At 42.7% G+C, this 18220-nt stretch overlaps 1 protein-coding gene across 7 annotated transcripts in view; it reads right to left on the reverse strand.

Annotated features, from left to right (window-relative positions):
* LTBP1 (latent transforming growth factor beta binding protein 1) overlaps positions 1–18220 on the reverse strand; it is a 737653-nt gene that overhangs the window by 31838 nt on the left and 687595 nt on the right. For all 7 annotated transcript variants that reach the window (XM_029593891.1, XM_029593888.1, XM_029593890.1 and 4 more), the window contains one exon: positions 8766–8891. In XM_029593891.1, coding sequence (XP_029449751.1) covers positions 8766–8891 — 126 coding nt within the window. The remainder of the gene's footprint in view (positions 1–8765; positions 8892–18220) is intronic.

Genomic DNA, 18220 nt, shown 5'->3' on the forward strand with positions numbered 1-18220 from the left:
CAAAGATGTGTGAAGAACAAGAGGCACAACCCCATGCAGTCCATATTACAAATTGAACAGCAATTAAACATTCGGGGCATGCAGCCCTGGCAAAGGGAATGTGCAGCAAGGTAATGCCATATGTGACCAATGAAGTGAACTGATTTAGAGACAAGAGGGACTGAAAGAAAAACGAGCAGCCTGGATTTAACTTGAGCTCTGACTTAGCAACTATATCATGGTCATGAAACTCCATACACAGCAATTACACCATTGGTGAGAAGCCAAGGGCAGTCCCTAGCAAGGAAACGGTGTAGAAGTTTAATGCCATATAGTGACCAATCCAGGGATATCCCAGCCATGAGATCTAATGCCAAGATACTGGAATGGATGGTGGAAAGCCTGAGATGTGTTTGTTTCTGCATTGCTTTTCGGGATTTCTAAAGGCTTGCCCATCCACCCTAGGATACAGGACCAGCGTAGATTGATTTTATATGAAATCACCCATAGGAATGAGTATGGACAAGTGTCATGCTCCAGATAGGTGTCCTGACATACTTGTTCAACAAAGCAGAGATGGTGAACTATACAGAGCACTGCACTGCTTCCCATGGAAACTCCTCTAGGCCCAATGTTAAGTACTACCACAGGATTCATTATTCAGTATGTTTTGCGTGCAAGATCCAAAGGGGATCTGCTATGCATAGATTAACATACCAGTAAAGGTTTATGTGTACGAGATTGCAAGAGCTGCGAGATCTGTGGGAAGACCTTTGGAATGAGTAGTGGAAAGAACTGAGAGATGGTGCCAAATCCACCATATTACCAGGGTGAAGTACTAATCATACCTGAATTCACCTGATGGAATGAGGAGATTAACCACCTACTAGCTGCTGCTGCTGCGCAATGCTATATCGTCACTACCGCGCGGATGAATACTTGCAGAAATCCAGCCCTGCCTAGAAAATAGCCAGTCATTAGCTGAAACAAAAGCTTGTGGAATAGAAAATGTCTTGAAAGAGCTATTGCTGCTGGAGGCCGTGACAGAAATATGCCATAGTAACAGTAATGACGGCAGAAAAACACCAAATGGTCCATCCAGTATGCCCAGCAAGTTTCTCATGGCAGCTACCCACATGCCCTATATGTCAAGGGCAGTAATATTTACAATCAAAACCAAGCAACTGTCAAATCCATAACAAAATTACTGTTAGCACCATTTTTATGGGGCAAGCAGCTCTCTCGATTATTCAGACAATGCTACTTGAATGTGCTTTGCTTTTGGACTTGGCCGATGCAGTCCTCTGTTTTTTTTCCTATTGTTTGCGTATCAGTACCCCAGATTGTAAAGGTCGGGGTCCAGTGTTAGCTTCTTCTGAATCTAATTCCCTCCCCCCCTGCCCCCGTCAAGTGGAGAGCAATGTTGTAGTTGTGTCAAAAGCATCAAGGATAATGGATTAAGGGTAGTAATCCCCAGGGACAGCAAAACACTTTTTTGGTTGGTGAAGCCGATCAAGTTCTGCCCCAGCTCCACCCCAATTCTCCCCCCCCCCCCCACAGCTCTGCCCAAGTTCTAACTTCCAATTGTTAACTTTACATTTAATGTCATTCTATCTTAAATACATTCTTCGCATGTATCCTAATGTATAATTATTCATTCCCAGACCTATTAAATGCTTGACGCTAGAAACCAGACACAGTGATAAAGGAGAAAACAACAAGCTGCTACAGATGCATACACAGAAAGTATATGCTAGCAGAGTGCCTCACCTTGGTCAATCATGCAGAACACAGACAAGCCCTAACTAAATACAACATAACGAGACCATAAAGTATATATAGCAACATAGTACTGTTGGCAGATAAAGACCAAATGGTCCATCCAGTCTGCCCAGCAAGTTTCTTATGGCAGTAACTGCCATTCTGTGTAGGTTACCCCATGTTTCTATTAAGGGTAGAAAAATGCCACGCCACGCAGGTTATCACCATGCATTATGTTAAGGAGAGTAATACTTACAATTAAAACCAAGCAACTGTTAAATCTATAACAAAATTACTACAAGCAACATTTTTACATGGTGAGCAGCCTTTCTGATAATTCAGACAATGCTGCTTGAACATTCTTTGCTTTTGGATTTGGCCATAGAAGCTTTATCCTCACTGCCAGTGTATCAATACCCCAGACCGTAAAAGTTGGGGCCCAGCACTGGCTGTCTTCAGAGTCCAATATCCTTCCCCCCCCCCCCCCCCCGCCATCATCATCAAAGCAGAGAGCGATGTTGCAGTTGCGTCAAAAGAATCAAGGCTAATTAGTTAAGGGCGTAATCCCCATGCCTTCTGTTAAGGGTACTAACTGCTGCTCTGTACAAGTTACCCCCATGTACTTTTTCTTCATCATCATCCATAAGCTTTTAGGGATCCAAGGTGTATATCCCATGCCCTTTTTAATTTGTTTACTGTTTTCGTCCTCAGAGTGGTGCAGACAAAAATTGAACTGGAAACTGCAACAAGCCAGACTTTGTATGCAATACAACAATGGAAAAAAACAAACAAACATCACCATACCTCAAAAAACATCAAACAACAAAATTAAAACATATAAAACAATCATAATAGTACAAATATGCTAAGAAAAAGAATATTTTAAAACAGCTGATAAATAGAACTTTCAATAATTAAACTAATATAAAATTGTTTAAAAAGTTCCCAAAAATCAATGAAATAGTTCAAAAGAGCAGACACATCAAATAACACTCAATAATTAAAACTAATAAGGATACAAAATTTGCAGTTCTCGAGACCTAAGAACTTTTGATTTTCAGTCATCCTGAGATTGTTGTAGATTAAATGAGGAAGGAGAGGGGTGCACAAACTTTGTCCTCTCTCTCTCTCATATACATACACTAAGATGCACGTTCATTCTCTCATACATACATGCTCACACACACACACCTTTCTTCCCCTTCAGAATGTACAAGTTGCAGCAGCCTCCACCTTCTGCTTAAGCAGCCGATGGGCCTACTCTTTCCTCTTGGGTGTGGGCCCACACTGTTCCTGGTCCTCCCTCTTATTCACCCCCCCTTTCCTTTCCCCTCTTCCCTTTCTCTCTCAGTCTCCCCTGTTTCCTTTCCTCCCCATTTGCCCCTTCCCTTTCACCCTCTCCTCAACCCCTCCCCTCTTATCCATGCCTCCCTTTCCTTTCCTTCCCTCCCCCTTACTCATGTCTCCTCCCTTTCCTCCTGCTCACCCCTTCCCTTTGTACTCAACTCCTTTTCTCTTCCCTTACTTTCCCTCTCACTCACCCCTTCCTTCCACTCTCAATCAACCCCTTCTCTTCCCTTTATTTACTCATTTCCTTCTCCATTCCTCACTCACCCACCCTCTCTCCTCACTCTCAACCCTCCTCCCTTCCTTTCCACTAGCTGCCTCAATTCTTTTCACCTCCTCTGGCCTACCAGCACCTCTTCAGCAATATCACAGTTTTCTTCACGCTCTCTCATACACACAGACGCGCACTCATTCTCTATTACAGCCTCTCACCCACACAGGCAGTCACTCACATCTCTCACACATACAGGCTCTCTCACACACACAGGCACACTCATTCTCTCTCATAGTCTCTCACTCACACAGGCAGTCTCTCTCATACACACCAGACCTCTCCCTCTTCTTTGGCTGCTAGCTGCAGGAGAAATACCGGCGGCCTGGCAGGATTTCTTCTTCTTCGCCAGCTGTAGAGAAAACACCAGCGGCCCCACAGGCCTCCTCTTTTGCTGGTGTCATCGTGGGGCCTTCCACTTGCTAGTGGGGAATTGGAACCCCTCCACTACGTCATTCCATAGGTTTTCTTGTCACAAGGTGTGACAACCTTACCGCTACATTTTTTCTGGGGGGGGGGGGGGGGGAGGTAGGTGGGACAGTTTCTACCACTCCTAAATGTTGCTGCTTCATCATAAAACTGCCCCAGCATAGATGATGAGTGAGGAGATCAGTACAGGAGCAAGAGTAGTAGCAGCAGTAGCAGATGCCCGGGAGGCCAGAAATGTTTTTTTCTTGAGGGGTGGGTCATGGTCCCTGAAACACCACACCCCCATTAAGAACCTATGGTTATCCTCCTGTTTTCTATTAAGGGTAGTAACTGCCGCTCTGTGAAGGTTACTCCCATGCACACTTTTCTTCATGTCAACCTCTAGCCTTTAGGGATCCACAGTGTTTATCCCATGTCCTTTTGAATTTTTTACTGTTTTTGTCATCACCACTTCTTCTAGAAGGGCATTCCAGGCAACCACCACCTTGAAGAAATATTTCCTGATGTTGGTTCTGAGTTCTACTGTTTCCTTTCCAATGGAAAGGTTCAAAGTTTGTGCATCATTAAAATCTTTGAGGTATCTGAAAGTCTGTTTCATATCTCCCCTGCATCTCCTCTCTTCCACGGCATACATATTTAGATCCTTCGGCCTATCCTCATAAGTCTTCCAATAGAGTCCCCACCCTATTCTGGTCACCCTTCTCTGTACTGCCTCCATCCTGTCTCTATGCTTTTTTAGATACAAGCTCCAGAACTGAATACAATATTCCAGGTGAAGCCTCACCAAGGACTTGTACAAGGGCATTATCACCTTTTCTTACTCGTTATTCCTTGATCTATGCAACTTTACATTCTTCTGGCTTCACCTATCGCCTTGACAATTTGCTTTGCTGCCTTCAGATCACCAGACGCTATGACCCCAAGGTCCCTTTCCCAGTCCGTGTATATTTGTTTTTCACCCCCCATCACATACAGCTCTTTTGGATTACTGTACCCCAGATGCATGACTCTGCACTTCTTGACATTGAGTCCCAGTTGCTAAATCTTCAACCACTCACCCTCTCATGGCCTCTTTTTCCCAGCAGGACGCACACTTTCCCCTTGCTCAGCAGCATTCTCCTGTCACAGTTGCAGCTGCAGAGAATGAAAGAGGCCCCACCGAGGACCGAGGAAAGGTAGGCTGCAAACATGGGAGGGAAGACCAGCTAAAAGGAGCAGGGAAAAAAAAAAACGCCGAAAGAGGAAGCTGGTGGGTGGATGGGCCGGCTTCAACTTAAATTGAGCTCTCTGTCCCTCCCCACCAGCCTCTTCCCCTCACCCCAGCCTGGAGGCGGAACACTTCCACGGTTGTAACCTCCTCCCCCTTACCTGGGGTTAGGCGGCGTCCCCTTAATCACAGTTGAATTTAAAATAAATTTTCTAAAATAAACATTCCCGAAGTGTCTTGTTTTGTTTGTGTGTCTCAACTAGACTGTAAGTGCCATAGAGCAAGTACACTTTTATGTGTCTGTACAATATTTCGTATATCTTGTAGTGGTAATGAAACAGGGTTGGTACAGTTACTGCTAAGAAACAACCATAAGGAAAACAGAACAAATCTTAGAGGAAGAAAATTTGTTTCACAGAGCCTAAGCCAAATCTTTTGAAAAGCTGAAAACAATCTCATTAAAAAAAGCAGCATTTCTGAACTCATAGCCTGCATGGGAGAGAGTTTTGTATTGCTTCATTTTAAGAAAGTTGTTACCATTTTTTGGTGAAGCTATTTTTTCCCCCCCATAATTCTTACATTTTATTTACAGCTACATGAAAACATATGAAAAGCTGCACAATGGTCATAAATACCTTGACATCTGGCTTGCACGTTTCAATTCTTTAGAAAACGGATAGCGTATGGATAAAATATCTTCATGTCTGAAGTCATTTTTCCTCTTCTAAATAATCTAAACCCTAAAAATGCTCTCATTTAATGTTCCATCTGTGCCTTCTTACATTCCAGCTCCAAATAAAATGCATTCCACATCCAAATAAGACATTCTGATAGGTCTAACTAAATATCTAGCACTAGACAGTGTCTATTCCATATAGTTATAGTTCCCTCCAGAGCCCAGGCAGATTAGATCAGGGCTCCACAAACTTGTCCTGATGACCCCTACAGCTTGTTCAGTTTTCAGGATATCTACAATGAATATGCAAATGAGAAATCTGCATACACTGTATCTCCAATACATGTAAATTTATGTCATGCATATTTATTGTGGATCTTCTAGAAAATCAGTGGTGCATAAGCTGAGGGCCATGTCCCCAACCCGGTGAGTGTGTGAATGATCCCTGCAGGGATGCGTGATGAGTCACAGGCTGGGAGTAGTCTGGCTTGCATGGGCCGGGAGATCAGCAGTGTGCCAGGAGCAGTGGAGCCAGCAGATCATGTGGGCCCTGTAAGATGAGGGGGAAAGAAAGAGAGACTAGTGGGGTAGGGCAGGAAAAAGAGACACTGGTCACGACAGAGAGAGAGAGAGAGCAAGCAAGAGAGGCTGGTGGGCAGAGGGATGGAAGAGTTGATAATAAATGCTAGTGTAAATAGATGGGTTTTTACAACTTTTCTAAATTCATTTTTTGTGATGAATTGACGAATGAAGATAGGTAGCGAGTTTCAAAGAATCGGGCCTGCAAGGGAGAAGGCACATTTGCGGGTAAGATCTAATCTAGCAGTTTTTACGGTTGGGACTTATAAGTAATTTTTATCTGCTGAGCGTAAGTTGCGTGGAGGTTGGTAGAAACGTAAAGATGAGCATAACCAGATAGATGCTGTAATATGTAGAAGGTTGAGGATAATCATTAAGATTTTATATTGGATACGCTGGTGGATAGGTAACCAATGAAACTGTTTCAGGACTGGGGTAATATGTTCTTTGCGAGGAGTATTAGTTAGTAGTCCGGCTGCACAGTTTTGTATCAATTGGAGGGGTTGAAGAATGTAATCTGGAAGGCCCAAATAAAGCAAGTTACAGTAAATCAAGGCCAGTCAGAACAAGAGCTTGGAGAATGGAGCGGAAATCATTTGGGAAAAGGAGGGGTTTGAGTTTTTTTTGGAGTAGGTATTTTATAAAACGAAGATTTTGTAACAGTTCAGATACTGTTAGACATGGATAGTTTAGAGCGTGCGAACATATGGGAATTGAACAATTTTCAAAAATGAGTTCCGGTGGTGGGGCGCAGGAGGAGTTTGGAATAGTGAATAAATGTAATATTTTGGTTATTTCCATATTGACTACTGCAACAATTTAATGTTAGGTCTTCCTAACAGTTCCCTTCACCCTTTACAACACCTTCTCAACTCTGATGTAAGACTTGTTTCTGGTTCTAGTTGATCTGATCACTTTACACCAATTCTGGCTAAAATGAAGTGGCTGCTGATTCAAGAGCCTATCTGGTACAAAATCACACTAACTCCCTTTAAATTATTAGGCTCAGGCTCTTGCTCTTGGTCGAATGCCCTTTTAAGGATTTATAAGCCCTCTCGTGAATTAAGATCTTCACAACATGGTTTTTTAGATGTTCCCAGCGTAATGATTTAAAAACAATCACTTTTATGCATTCATTTACTGACAGTGAAATGTACTAAAAATGCTAGGGCAATTCTTTCAGGAGCTGACATCATTAGATAATACCTTCCTACTGTTTGATGGCTTCAGCTCCTGAAAGCATCGCCTGAGTTTTGCATTCAAATGCAGAGCCTCTCTCACTGTAGAGTCACTCTAAACTTTTATCTAACGTGATCCCATTTTGGCACTTGAAAATTCACAAAACCCCTGAGGATAACCAAAACCAATTAGCAGTGATGCAGTTCCCCTCCATCAATCACTCTTCCTTCCCCTTCTCGTGCTCCATCTGAATCTCTCTCACTACCTCCACCCCCTCCAGAGAACCTCCCGTCTTTACCTCCTCCCCTTCAGCAGACTCCCTTTCTCAACAACTGCATCTCCTCAGTTCATCCCTTCTACCTCACCTCCCTCCAACCCTTTTCACATCTCCTACTGCCTCTTTCCTCTCATCTCCTCTCTTTCCTTCCAGCCTCATCTCCTCCCCTCCAACCCTTTTCTCACATCTCCAGTTTCTTTTATATGCTCAGTTGATCTTCTGTCATTCCCTCTCTCTCCATAGCTAATCACTTCTACACCTTATCCGTCCCCCTCCAAAAAACGTTTTACATCTCATTCCTTTTTAAAGAGCCCCCCACCTCCAAACATCCCACTGGCCAGGGTCAGTGAAAACATTTTCCTTTGGGCCCAGGGCAAAAGGTGGATGACATGACAGTGGGAAGGGAGGGCAGACATTGGTGACTGTGGCAACGGTTTTCTCTTGGTTAGGTTCAGTGGTTGGTGAGGAGAGAGAAGCAGTGGTAATCTCCACTGGCCCCATGCACACTCGTCCCTCCCCCTTCTCTTGTGGCTGGTCCCAAGCCTGACGTAATCTGCCAATGGCAGCCTCATCAGTAATGAAGTCAGCCAAGGGGCTCCATTCCCCCTTGCTCAGAGATTCCTATTACTACAGAAACTCATGCAAGGGCATTGCCTCTGTAGGATCTATAAGTGGATACTGGCTCACAGGCTCATGCTGACTTCCGCTACTAAAACTGCTGCGGCTGTGGGGGACCTAAAGTCTCCTGCCATTTGAGGCACTTGTAACATTATTTGGGGTCCCGACCTACAGTTTGGGAAGCCCTGCTCTAAGTGAAGCCATAGATTAAGTATTTCATGGCAACACACTGCAATGTTTGCTTTACTTTATGGCTCTGTCATGCAGGGGCGCTAAAGTAGAAGAGTCTGTTTTTCTTTTATCATTGTCCACTAGAAGGTCGCCGTATTCAGCCAACTACAGCCTTTGGAGGCAATTTACTGCACAAGACTAATTTTCACCATTTTTAAACAATTTAGGACTATAAAACAAACAAACAAACAAAAAAAAAAGATTTCCTTACGGTCTTGAACTAAATATGGATTTCTTTCCGGGACATAGTGATGGTCTCCGAAGTCTACCAAAGCATCTTGTCCATATGGTCGTCGAGCCCCTCGACCTCGATTGTTGCATAGCTGGGCATAATCCTCTGAAGGTAAAAAAAATGAAAGAGGATAAATACTCACTTCTGAATGTCAAGTTTAACAGTAGCTCATAGATTTATGTATGTATTTAATTAGAAAAGCTAATAGCCCGCGTTAGTCCAAATTTCAGTGTGGAGTACAATATTATATTCATAGAATTAACTCTAAAACAAATGATAAAAAATCTGAGTAACTGCCATTTTAGAGCATAATTTTTATTTCTGACACCTGATCAATTGTGATCTTTCAAAAATGACCTGATTTTTCTGGCAAGCCCCCTCAAAGGGAGGGCAACAATGAAAGCCCTTCCTGTGAGAAAAATAACATTTTACCCGCTGAAATCAAGCACTCTGAATCTTGCCCATGTTCACGGGTAAAACATTCGCAGATTGTTCAAGAATGAGCCTACTTTTACTCACAGAACGTAGAGAAAAGGGTAGAGATCAAAACAACATGCGCTCGTTTGATTTATACAAACCATGAACACTATTGCTGATGGAAAAATCGCCTGCAGAGAATGCGGGTATGAATCTCAGTGGGCAATTTTTCCTTCGGCGATAAGGAAAAGAAAACTGTGTAGTTTTCCTTTCATTACTGTAGCAAATCTTGCAGGTTAAAATTACATACAGAGTTTGCCAGACCCAGAGGTAGTTTATTTAGCCTTAAATATATTAACTAGGTGGACGCCATATTTACATGAGGAGCAAAAATATGTGGCATGACAGAAGGAACTCCCAAATGTAATATCAGTATAAAAAGGATGGGTTTGGTGTTCACAAAGTGTAAACACTAAACAAACGAAAAACTGCTCTAGAGTTCCCTGGTAAGTACAAATCTGAGAGGGCTTTTCTGTAATAGGTAATTTTTACTTGCTACTACAAGCAAATCGTTTGCACAGTCTTGTCTGTTTAGTGTATTGCTCTTTTTTTTTTTTTTTTTTTTACGAATGTGGTATCTTTGTAAGCTGCTTAGAATCTGTGATAATGAAACACAAAACTGCTGTAAATAAATTAAAAAAAAAAGAGAAAGAAACCAGCTTAGAGGTTATTGCATGTGTGCGAGAGAGAAAGTGAGAGAGAAGAACAATCCCGTATCAATAAGCACACTCATCGGAATAGCCATCATGAACGTACAGACTACATGCACTGCCTAGATCTTATGAAGGCTGCAAGGCCATGTCTTTCCTGGCAAATAATACAATAGACAAAGAGACCTAAAAAAAACACCTTTCTGCTATGCTGAAACATCAGTTCCTTACATACCTACACTAGCAAAAAAACATGCTGGCAAATGGTGAACAGCGAATAATAAAATCTTTTAAGTTGTGCTGCATAAAAGTAACTTATCTATGCTGGTGTTACCCACTGAAGGTTGTTAGAATCTATTGCCCCAATAATTTATCAGAATTTAGTCCCAGATTTAATAATCCTTCCAGAATCCTCTTTAAATACTTTAACTCCTTATGAAGCGCCTGGTGGACACCTCACTCTCCCCTTCTGTAACACTTCACACTTCAGCAACAAAGCTCTCATTACCTTTATTTTGTATCCTTTAGTGCACTCTGCTGGGATCCCTTCCTTTAGATGAATGTCTACACACTTCTGTTTATTTCAAGATGAAAGACTCCACTCTCTAAATTGTTTGGGTTACTGAGTCCGGGTAGCAAGGGCCATCAGCTCCGTGGAACAAAATTATTTGAATCAAAAAAGGTGAAAAAATCAAACATAAAGCAGGAAAGGTGGATAAAAGTTCTTTGCCCCCAAAACAGGAGGAGATAGCGCAAAAAGCCAGTTAATTCAAAAATATACTTCTTCTGCATTGGGTCACCAGACAGCTTTATCCTCTGGAGGAGAGAGGCAGAAGTCTGCTACAATCTCCCCTAACACGTGATCTAACCTTACACAGCAGATGCCACAACCCATTGCGAAGGGGTACCAAGGCTCTCAGAGGAAGTCTCCAAAAATTAGTTTAAAAGAGTCCAAAACAAGATTAAAGGCTGGACTAGTCAACCAACTGGTGGCTGACCGCTAAATGGGAAAACTTCCTTTCTCCTTTCCCATAACTTAAGAAAAATTAGCAAGCAGAAGACTGAAAGCAACGTGTTTCAAAGAAGCTGAACTAAAAATCCATGAGGATAGATAGTACTTTGGGATGATAAAGAGCTAGGTGACGCCATCTGCTCTTCCAACATGGGGGAGCAAAATCTAAACCTCTCTCACTTATTTCTACACAGAACCTCCCCTGTAAATTGGTACACTCCTTTTAGTTAGAGAAACCAAAGTTTCCCTACACTGGCAACCTTTATGTGGTCCAACAATTTATGCCCCCAACATGGTCCACATTTTGCACAGTGGCTATTTCTAAGGGGATGGTAGGTCCCGCGTATCACGTTTATGCCGCTAAAGTTAGCGGGATAACTTGTCCAGGATATTCAGTGGGATAAACGTCCTGCTAAATATATAACCGGCTAGACTTTTTAAGTTATCAGACTTTGTGTGGCTGGATACCTTGCTACACTGGATCTCTTGAAAAGAGATCCAGTTAAATAGTGTGGTCAAAATAAAATTTAAAAAGTGTAAAGGGGCCTGTGGTCCGATTCTTTTCCTTCTCCAGTAAAATTTAATAGATGGCCCTATTGGGCCATGCACCACTCAGTCCCAAAACTGTCTTAGTTAAAACTGTTGCAGTTAGCAGGTTCCCTGTTTTGATTCAGATCTTGCAATTCAGCTTCCCACCCACCTACAGTCCCAACTGCATGGGCTGCACCCCTCTCAGAACCTCTATCCCACTCTTGATACCAACCCTCCTGGCCCTGTTGGGAGCAAGGCCTAAAGTTACCCGTCCCCAGGGCTGCTTCTGTCAAAAGCAGATGTAGAAGCTTCAGCCTTGAGTAGTTTATGCTTACAGCCCTGCTCTTCTGACAGAAGCAGCCCTGGAGCACTGGCAGTGGGTGAGTTTAGACCTTGCTCTTGGAAGTAGTGCTTTTGGTGTTCAAAGAGTAGAAAAGGGGGGTCCAGAGGCAGCTGGATTGCAAGATCTGAATCAAAATGGGGAAGGGGCTGGGTGAGGGGACCCGACCTGCAGACTGTTATAGTTTTCACTAAATTAGGGGGGTAAAGGGTGCATGGACCAATAAGGCCATCTATTAAGTTTGGTTGGGGAAGTGAGAAGAATTGTATTGTTTTGTTTGACAGTTCTACTTAACTGGCTATCTTGATAGCCAGTTAAGTATCTTTTGAAGATATCTGGTTAAGTAGCAAATTATCTGGCCATAAATGGATGGACAACTTAGCTGGATAGAATTAAAAATCGGATAAGTTAGCCGGTTAACTTAAATCTTCCCCAAAACACCTGTGTTTTATTTGTCTAGATTTTAGCCAGATAATGACCTATCCTGCTAAACTCTAGCTGGATAAGTGGCTCAATATTCGAAACCTTGCCATTTAGATGGATAATTTGTGAGTTATTTGTCTATAAAACTTTGAATATTGACCCCGATATGTCTAACAAGCAGCAGCCATTCAATTTAAATGCCCACTCTTCTGTCTGTCAACACCAGTCCACCCCTTTTTTTCTATTTAGAGTCTATACATGGTCTTATCCATTTTGTAAATCCTTTTGAGATATTTAAAAAAACAAAACAAAAAACACAGTATATAAACAACTAAATTAAATTAAATATTAGGATCATACTGAAAGTTACCTATGCCACTTTATACCAGCAATGTCACCTTCAGACCTTAACACGTTACTGTTCAGAAACTGGCATGCCAGTTTATTATTCAGTCACACATTGCAAAACATAGAATGAAAAACTAATTAGATTTGCTGTGAGCCTGAACATGGTATTCTGCCAAATTATTAGAGAAGCACAAACTTCTGGCAAACTTGCATTTGTCTTGAAATGAAAACAGCATAACTTGAAGCAGATTTTACTGCTCAACTCATACCATATACCACTGTCCACTAGCTGGTTCCTAATTAGCTCTGTATGACACTTGTTAGAGACGGATAATTTATACACACTGGGGATAATTTAAAAAAAAACTGACGTGTAAAAGTAGCACAAATTGTAGCAATTTTCAAAAGCCCATTTACATATTTAGGAGGTAATGCTGCAGAGATCATGAAAGGCAGATTTATAGATAGGAGAGACGTGCAGTGTGAAGAGAGCTGTAGCTCAAATTTGCCTGAAAGGGTGCAGACACTGAACACAGGTGAGAGAACACAGTTAAAGGATGGAGGATTTAGAATTGCAGTTGATCGAGGACTTCTCCAAGACTAAAATCTTCCTCCTGGAGACGTCCTCGATCAACTGAAATTCAGAACCCTCCATCTTTTCATTACTGTGTTCTCTCAACAGTGTTCAGTGTCTGCATCCTTTCAGGCGGATGATCTATAGCTCTCTTCACACTGCATGTCTCTCCTATCTATAAATCTGCCTTTCATGATCTCTGCGGGCATTCTTAACTCTGCTTCTTCTGACAGGCTCATTTCTATTTTCATATTTATTTCAGCAACACTCTTCACATGATTTCCCCCAAGACTCAACTGTCACACCCTCAGAGGGTTACTTGCCTCCTTGCTACTTCTAAAAGCAGAGTCATAACACCTGAGATCCTCAAGACTGCCATCGGCTTTTTCACATTTCCCTAAAAAACTGTTCCATTGGGAAAAGACCGTAAAAACATCTTTGAGAATCAGTGTGTGTGAGTGTTCGCTGTGGGTGTTACGATCTTGCAATGTTTAACGCAATGTTGACTTTATTCATTTTGTAAATATTAATTTGTAGTTACCGTATTTGTTGGCGTATAGGACGCACCCCCTTTTTTATACATATTTTTAAGGAAAAAAAAAATCAGGGAGCGATTCTGCAGGTCCTATGCGCCGGTAATCAAAATTACTAACAGCGGCCGGTGGGAGGGGGGTGGGGGAGTGTCGTGCCGCCTGATTCGAGGAGCGATTCTGCAGGTCCTATGTGCTGGTAACTTTCCCCGATTGGCCGGTGCTGTTGATTCTGATTGGGGAAGCTGCGCTTCGGCAAGCCCCTTTAACCCAGCACCGGCCAATCGGGCGGCGCGCCCTCGCTCCCTGACGCCACCGCGTCACTCCCCCCCCCCCCACCGGACACTTAATTTTGATTATCGGCGCATAGGACGCACGCCTTATTTTTACTCTATTTTGAGGGGAAAAAAGGGCGTCCTATTCGCCGGTAAATACGGTATATTTAATTATTAACAATTTTTAAATGCTTTCTTATTGTTTGATGTTTTAATTAACTAATACTATACATCACTTTGAGCCTTCTTAAGTTAGGCAATATAAGTTATTAAATTTGAAAATAAATTCCATCACATAGCAGTGCTCCCGTGCTCAAATTCTCTAAATTACACTAAGACCCAAGACCCCATGAGCACTTCTAACTATAATAAAGAGGAAAGCTGCCCCATGCCAGCATGCAAATTGAGCTCCGCCCCTCCCTCTCTATATTCTCCAGCTTCACTCCCTCTCCGTATGGAAACTGAGCTCCGCCCCTTCTCTCCATATGGAAATTGAGTTCTGCCCCTCTCTCTCTCTGTACTCTCCAGCTCTGCCCCTCTTTGTCCAAACCCCCTTCTCTATTACTACACATCTCAATTATGCACTTCCAACACTTCACAATATTTCCCTGTTCTTGGATGGGCTTTTACTACTATTGTCATATTTTACAATGTAATATTTTCACTGTAACAAAAATGCATACTTCTCAAATATTTAGAAAGGAAAATAAACTCACAGAAATAAGCTTCATCCCAATAAATTCAATTACAAAAACTAATTTATTTTTCCTATATTGATAACACATAAGAGAATAAAATGCTCCCCAAAAGCAAAAGAGAGGTGGGGGAGTGGTTTCTAGTTGCTCTGTGTGTGTGTAGATCTATGATTGCTTGTCCAAAGGTGATTTAGGGGGTCATTTTCGAAAGCTTTCGAACGCAAAAAGTCCCTTTTCACGTGAGATAGCTAAAACGGGGCGGAGTCGGGGGGGGGGTGGAGTTCGCAACGGAAGGGAAGGAGTCAGGGGGAGTTCCTTTTATGGTGTAGTTATTTGGCATGAAAGCCAGCAACGATCGCACCGCGGAGGTGTGATCACTGCCGGCTTTCGCAGGTCAGGCCTCCGCTCTGCCACCCCGCCTCCCATTACCGCTGGATTTTCTAAGGTCTGTGATAATGGGGGGTGGGCCTGCGAAAGCCGGCAGCGATCGCACCTCCATGGTGCAATCGCTGCCGGCTGTCGTGCTGAATAACTACACCATGAAAGGTGTAGTTATTCGGCACAAAGCTGGCGGCCATAAAGTATCTTACCTTTCGCTGTCAGCGAAGTCGTCGCGGAGTCCGCCCCGACTCCTCCCCTTCTGGTGCGGACTCCACCCCGACTTAGCTATCGTACGAGAAAGGGGACTTTTTGCGTGTGAAAGCTTTCGAAAATGACCCCCTTAGTGAGTAAATGCTATTTGTGTTGAAAATTTTTGAGAAGTGTATATATGGGAGCTTGCTGGGCAGACTGGATGGGCCATAAGGTCCTTTTCTGCCATCACTTCTATGTTTCCATGTTTCAATTTAGAATGAAGATGCTGGGATGCCTGGGGTGTTCAGGCTGAGAGACGTCCAGTGTTAATAAATGCATCTACACAATTTGGGGCTTAGTGACAGATCGCAGTCTTCTTAATCTATTTGGCTAGGCTTTATGTTAAGATAAATGTTACTATACTGAATATGTATGGCATTCAATCACCTATTAAACAAAAACTATTACTGTGTTGTTCCAACGATTAAACTTGCATATTGTAGTCCTACATGAACCCCACTTAATGGATGAAGAACAAACCAGGAATCCAGGAACCCAGAAGGAAGAACAAGCAGGAGCGCTGAATGTAGAATCTGAATGCAAAGTAGCCTTCCAGATACAGGAATAGAGCCAGAGTATGAGGATATGAGGACCAAAAGGTAGGACCAAGCTCTGGCAACTGACAGATGAACCTGCCTCAGTATAAATGCAGGTCTGTACAGGAAACAAGATGGCCACCAGGGGGAAGTGAGAGGTGCTGGGTAGAAGTACTGGCTAGATAGTCCTTAACAGCTCTGCAGGTCAGAGGAGAATCCAGAAATTGACCCTTACAGTACCATCCCCGCTTCAGGGATGGCCTCTTGCATTGCTTTGCAAGACATTTTATTAAGAGACGAGGTGCATGAAAGTCTGATGCATCAACCCAAGATCTTTCTTCAGGGCCATAAACCTTCCAATTGACCAAATACTGTGCTGCATTACAGGACACTATAGAATGCACAATCTCTTCAATCTTAAATTCAGGTTGTCCATCAAACAGAACCGGAAATGGAGGTGTTCTTTGCCTATTGAAAGGATCTGGTTTCACAGCTTTAATAGGGAGCTGTGAAATGAAGATGGTATCTTATGAACAATGGGAAGCTGAGGCTGCATGGTTACTGGGTTGATTTTTTCAAAATGGCATATGGCCTTATGTACTTAAGAACAAGCTTAGCACAAGGGAACTTCAGACAAATTCTTTGTAGACAGCCAGACATTATTGCCAACCTGAAATGGGGTTATGTCTATGATGCCGGTCGGTGAATTTCTTCTACGGTTTATGATTTTCTCCAAATTATTGTGCACCTGCATCTAGGTTTTCTGTATATGTTGCAGCAAGTCATCGGGTACAGGAATTTCAGCAGCCAGGACAGCAGGAGGTAAATAAATAGTGTGTCAGTCATAAACTATGAAGAATGGAGAGACACCTATAGATTTTCTAACATGATTGTTGTGAGCAAACTCAGCCCAAGGGAGGAACCTGGCCCACTCATTCTGATGAGCAGAAATGAAACATCTAAGAAACTGCTCAAAGTCTTGACTGGTCCTCTCCATAAGGCTATTTGTCTGGGAATGGTATCCTGACAAAAATTGCAAATTGATACCCAAGTCTCTGACAATGAATTGGGGACCCCAATCCAAAACAAGAGAGGATGAGATTCTATGTAAACAAAAAACTTCTCTAATAAAGATGATGGCCATTTGAGGGGCCAAAGACATTTAGAGATGGCAATGAAGTGCACCATTTGGGAAAAGCAGTCCACTACCACCAAGATGGCAGCACAGTCCATGGCAATTGGGAGGTCTGCTATGAAATCTGAAGAGAAGTGAGTCCACGGTGCAGAAGGAATTGAGAGTGCATGCAAGTCACCTGACAGTTTAGCATGCGGGACCTTGGATCTAGAACATACTGGATAGGCCAAAATATAAGTTCTATAGTACTTATGTACAGAAGGCCACAAAAAAATTCTGGAAATCAAAAGTTTTCTTAATCTTTGGATGTCTGGAGAGCTTGGAATCATGCCCCCATTTGATAACATATGGGTGGCAAGTGTCTGGAACAAAGGTACGCCCAATAGAGACCCCCTATGGGAGGTTCTTGGACTAAAGATTACAGGTTAATTTTCTACATCAGATCACTCGAGACCACATTTGCAATGATCCTGGAGGCTGGGATAATAGGGCCTTTATAACAAGGATCAGGAGTCTCTTCAGAGAAAAACTGTCATAAGAACATAAGAAATTGCCATGCTGGTTCAGACCAAGGGTCTATCAAGCCCAGCATCCTGTTTCCAACAGAGGCCAAACCAGGCCACAAGAACCTGGCAATTACCCAAACACTAAGAAGATCCCATGCTACTGATGCAATTAATAACAGTGGCTATTCCCTAAGACAATGCATCAGCCTTAATATTCTTTGAATCAGGGTGATAGGAGATAATGAACTGAAAATGAGTGAAGAACATAGCCCACCGGACTTGCTGGAGATTCAAACGTTTTGCAGATTTGATATAAAGTAAATTTTTGTGATTAATCAGGTGTCTCTTTCCAATAGGTTTCTCCATTCTTCCAAGGCCCTCTTAATAGCAAGAAGTTCTCGGTTGCCCATATCATAGTTACGTTCCGTAGTAGAGAACTTTTGGGAGAAGTAACCGCATAGAATTTTAGGAGAACTTTTGGGAGAAGTAACCGCTGAGAATCCAGGTAGGGCCTTTTAGACAAGACTGCGCCTGTGCCAACCTTGGAGGCATCTACTTCTAAGATGAAAGGCTTTGCAGGGTCAGGGTGACGCAGGATTGGAGCAGGCCTGCTGAGCTTGAGGATTCCAAGAATTCTTTGGCATGTTATTACTTGTAAGGGTGGTAAGTTGTGTCACTACCTTAGAGAATATTTGAATGAAGCTTCGATAACAGTTAGTAAAATACAAAATATGTTGGAGTGCCTTAAAACCCAAAGGTATTGGCCAAT

The sequence above is a fragment of the Rhinatrema bivittatum genome, chromosome 3 (assembly GCF_901001135.1).
Source record: "Rhinatrema bivittatum chromosome 3, aRhiBiv1.1, whole genome shotgun sequence".
NCBI lineage: Eukaryota > Metazoa > Chordata > Amphibia > Gymnophiona > Rhinatrematidae > Rhinatrema > Rhinatrema bivittatum.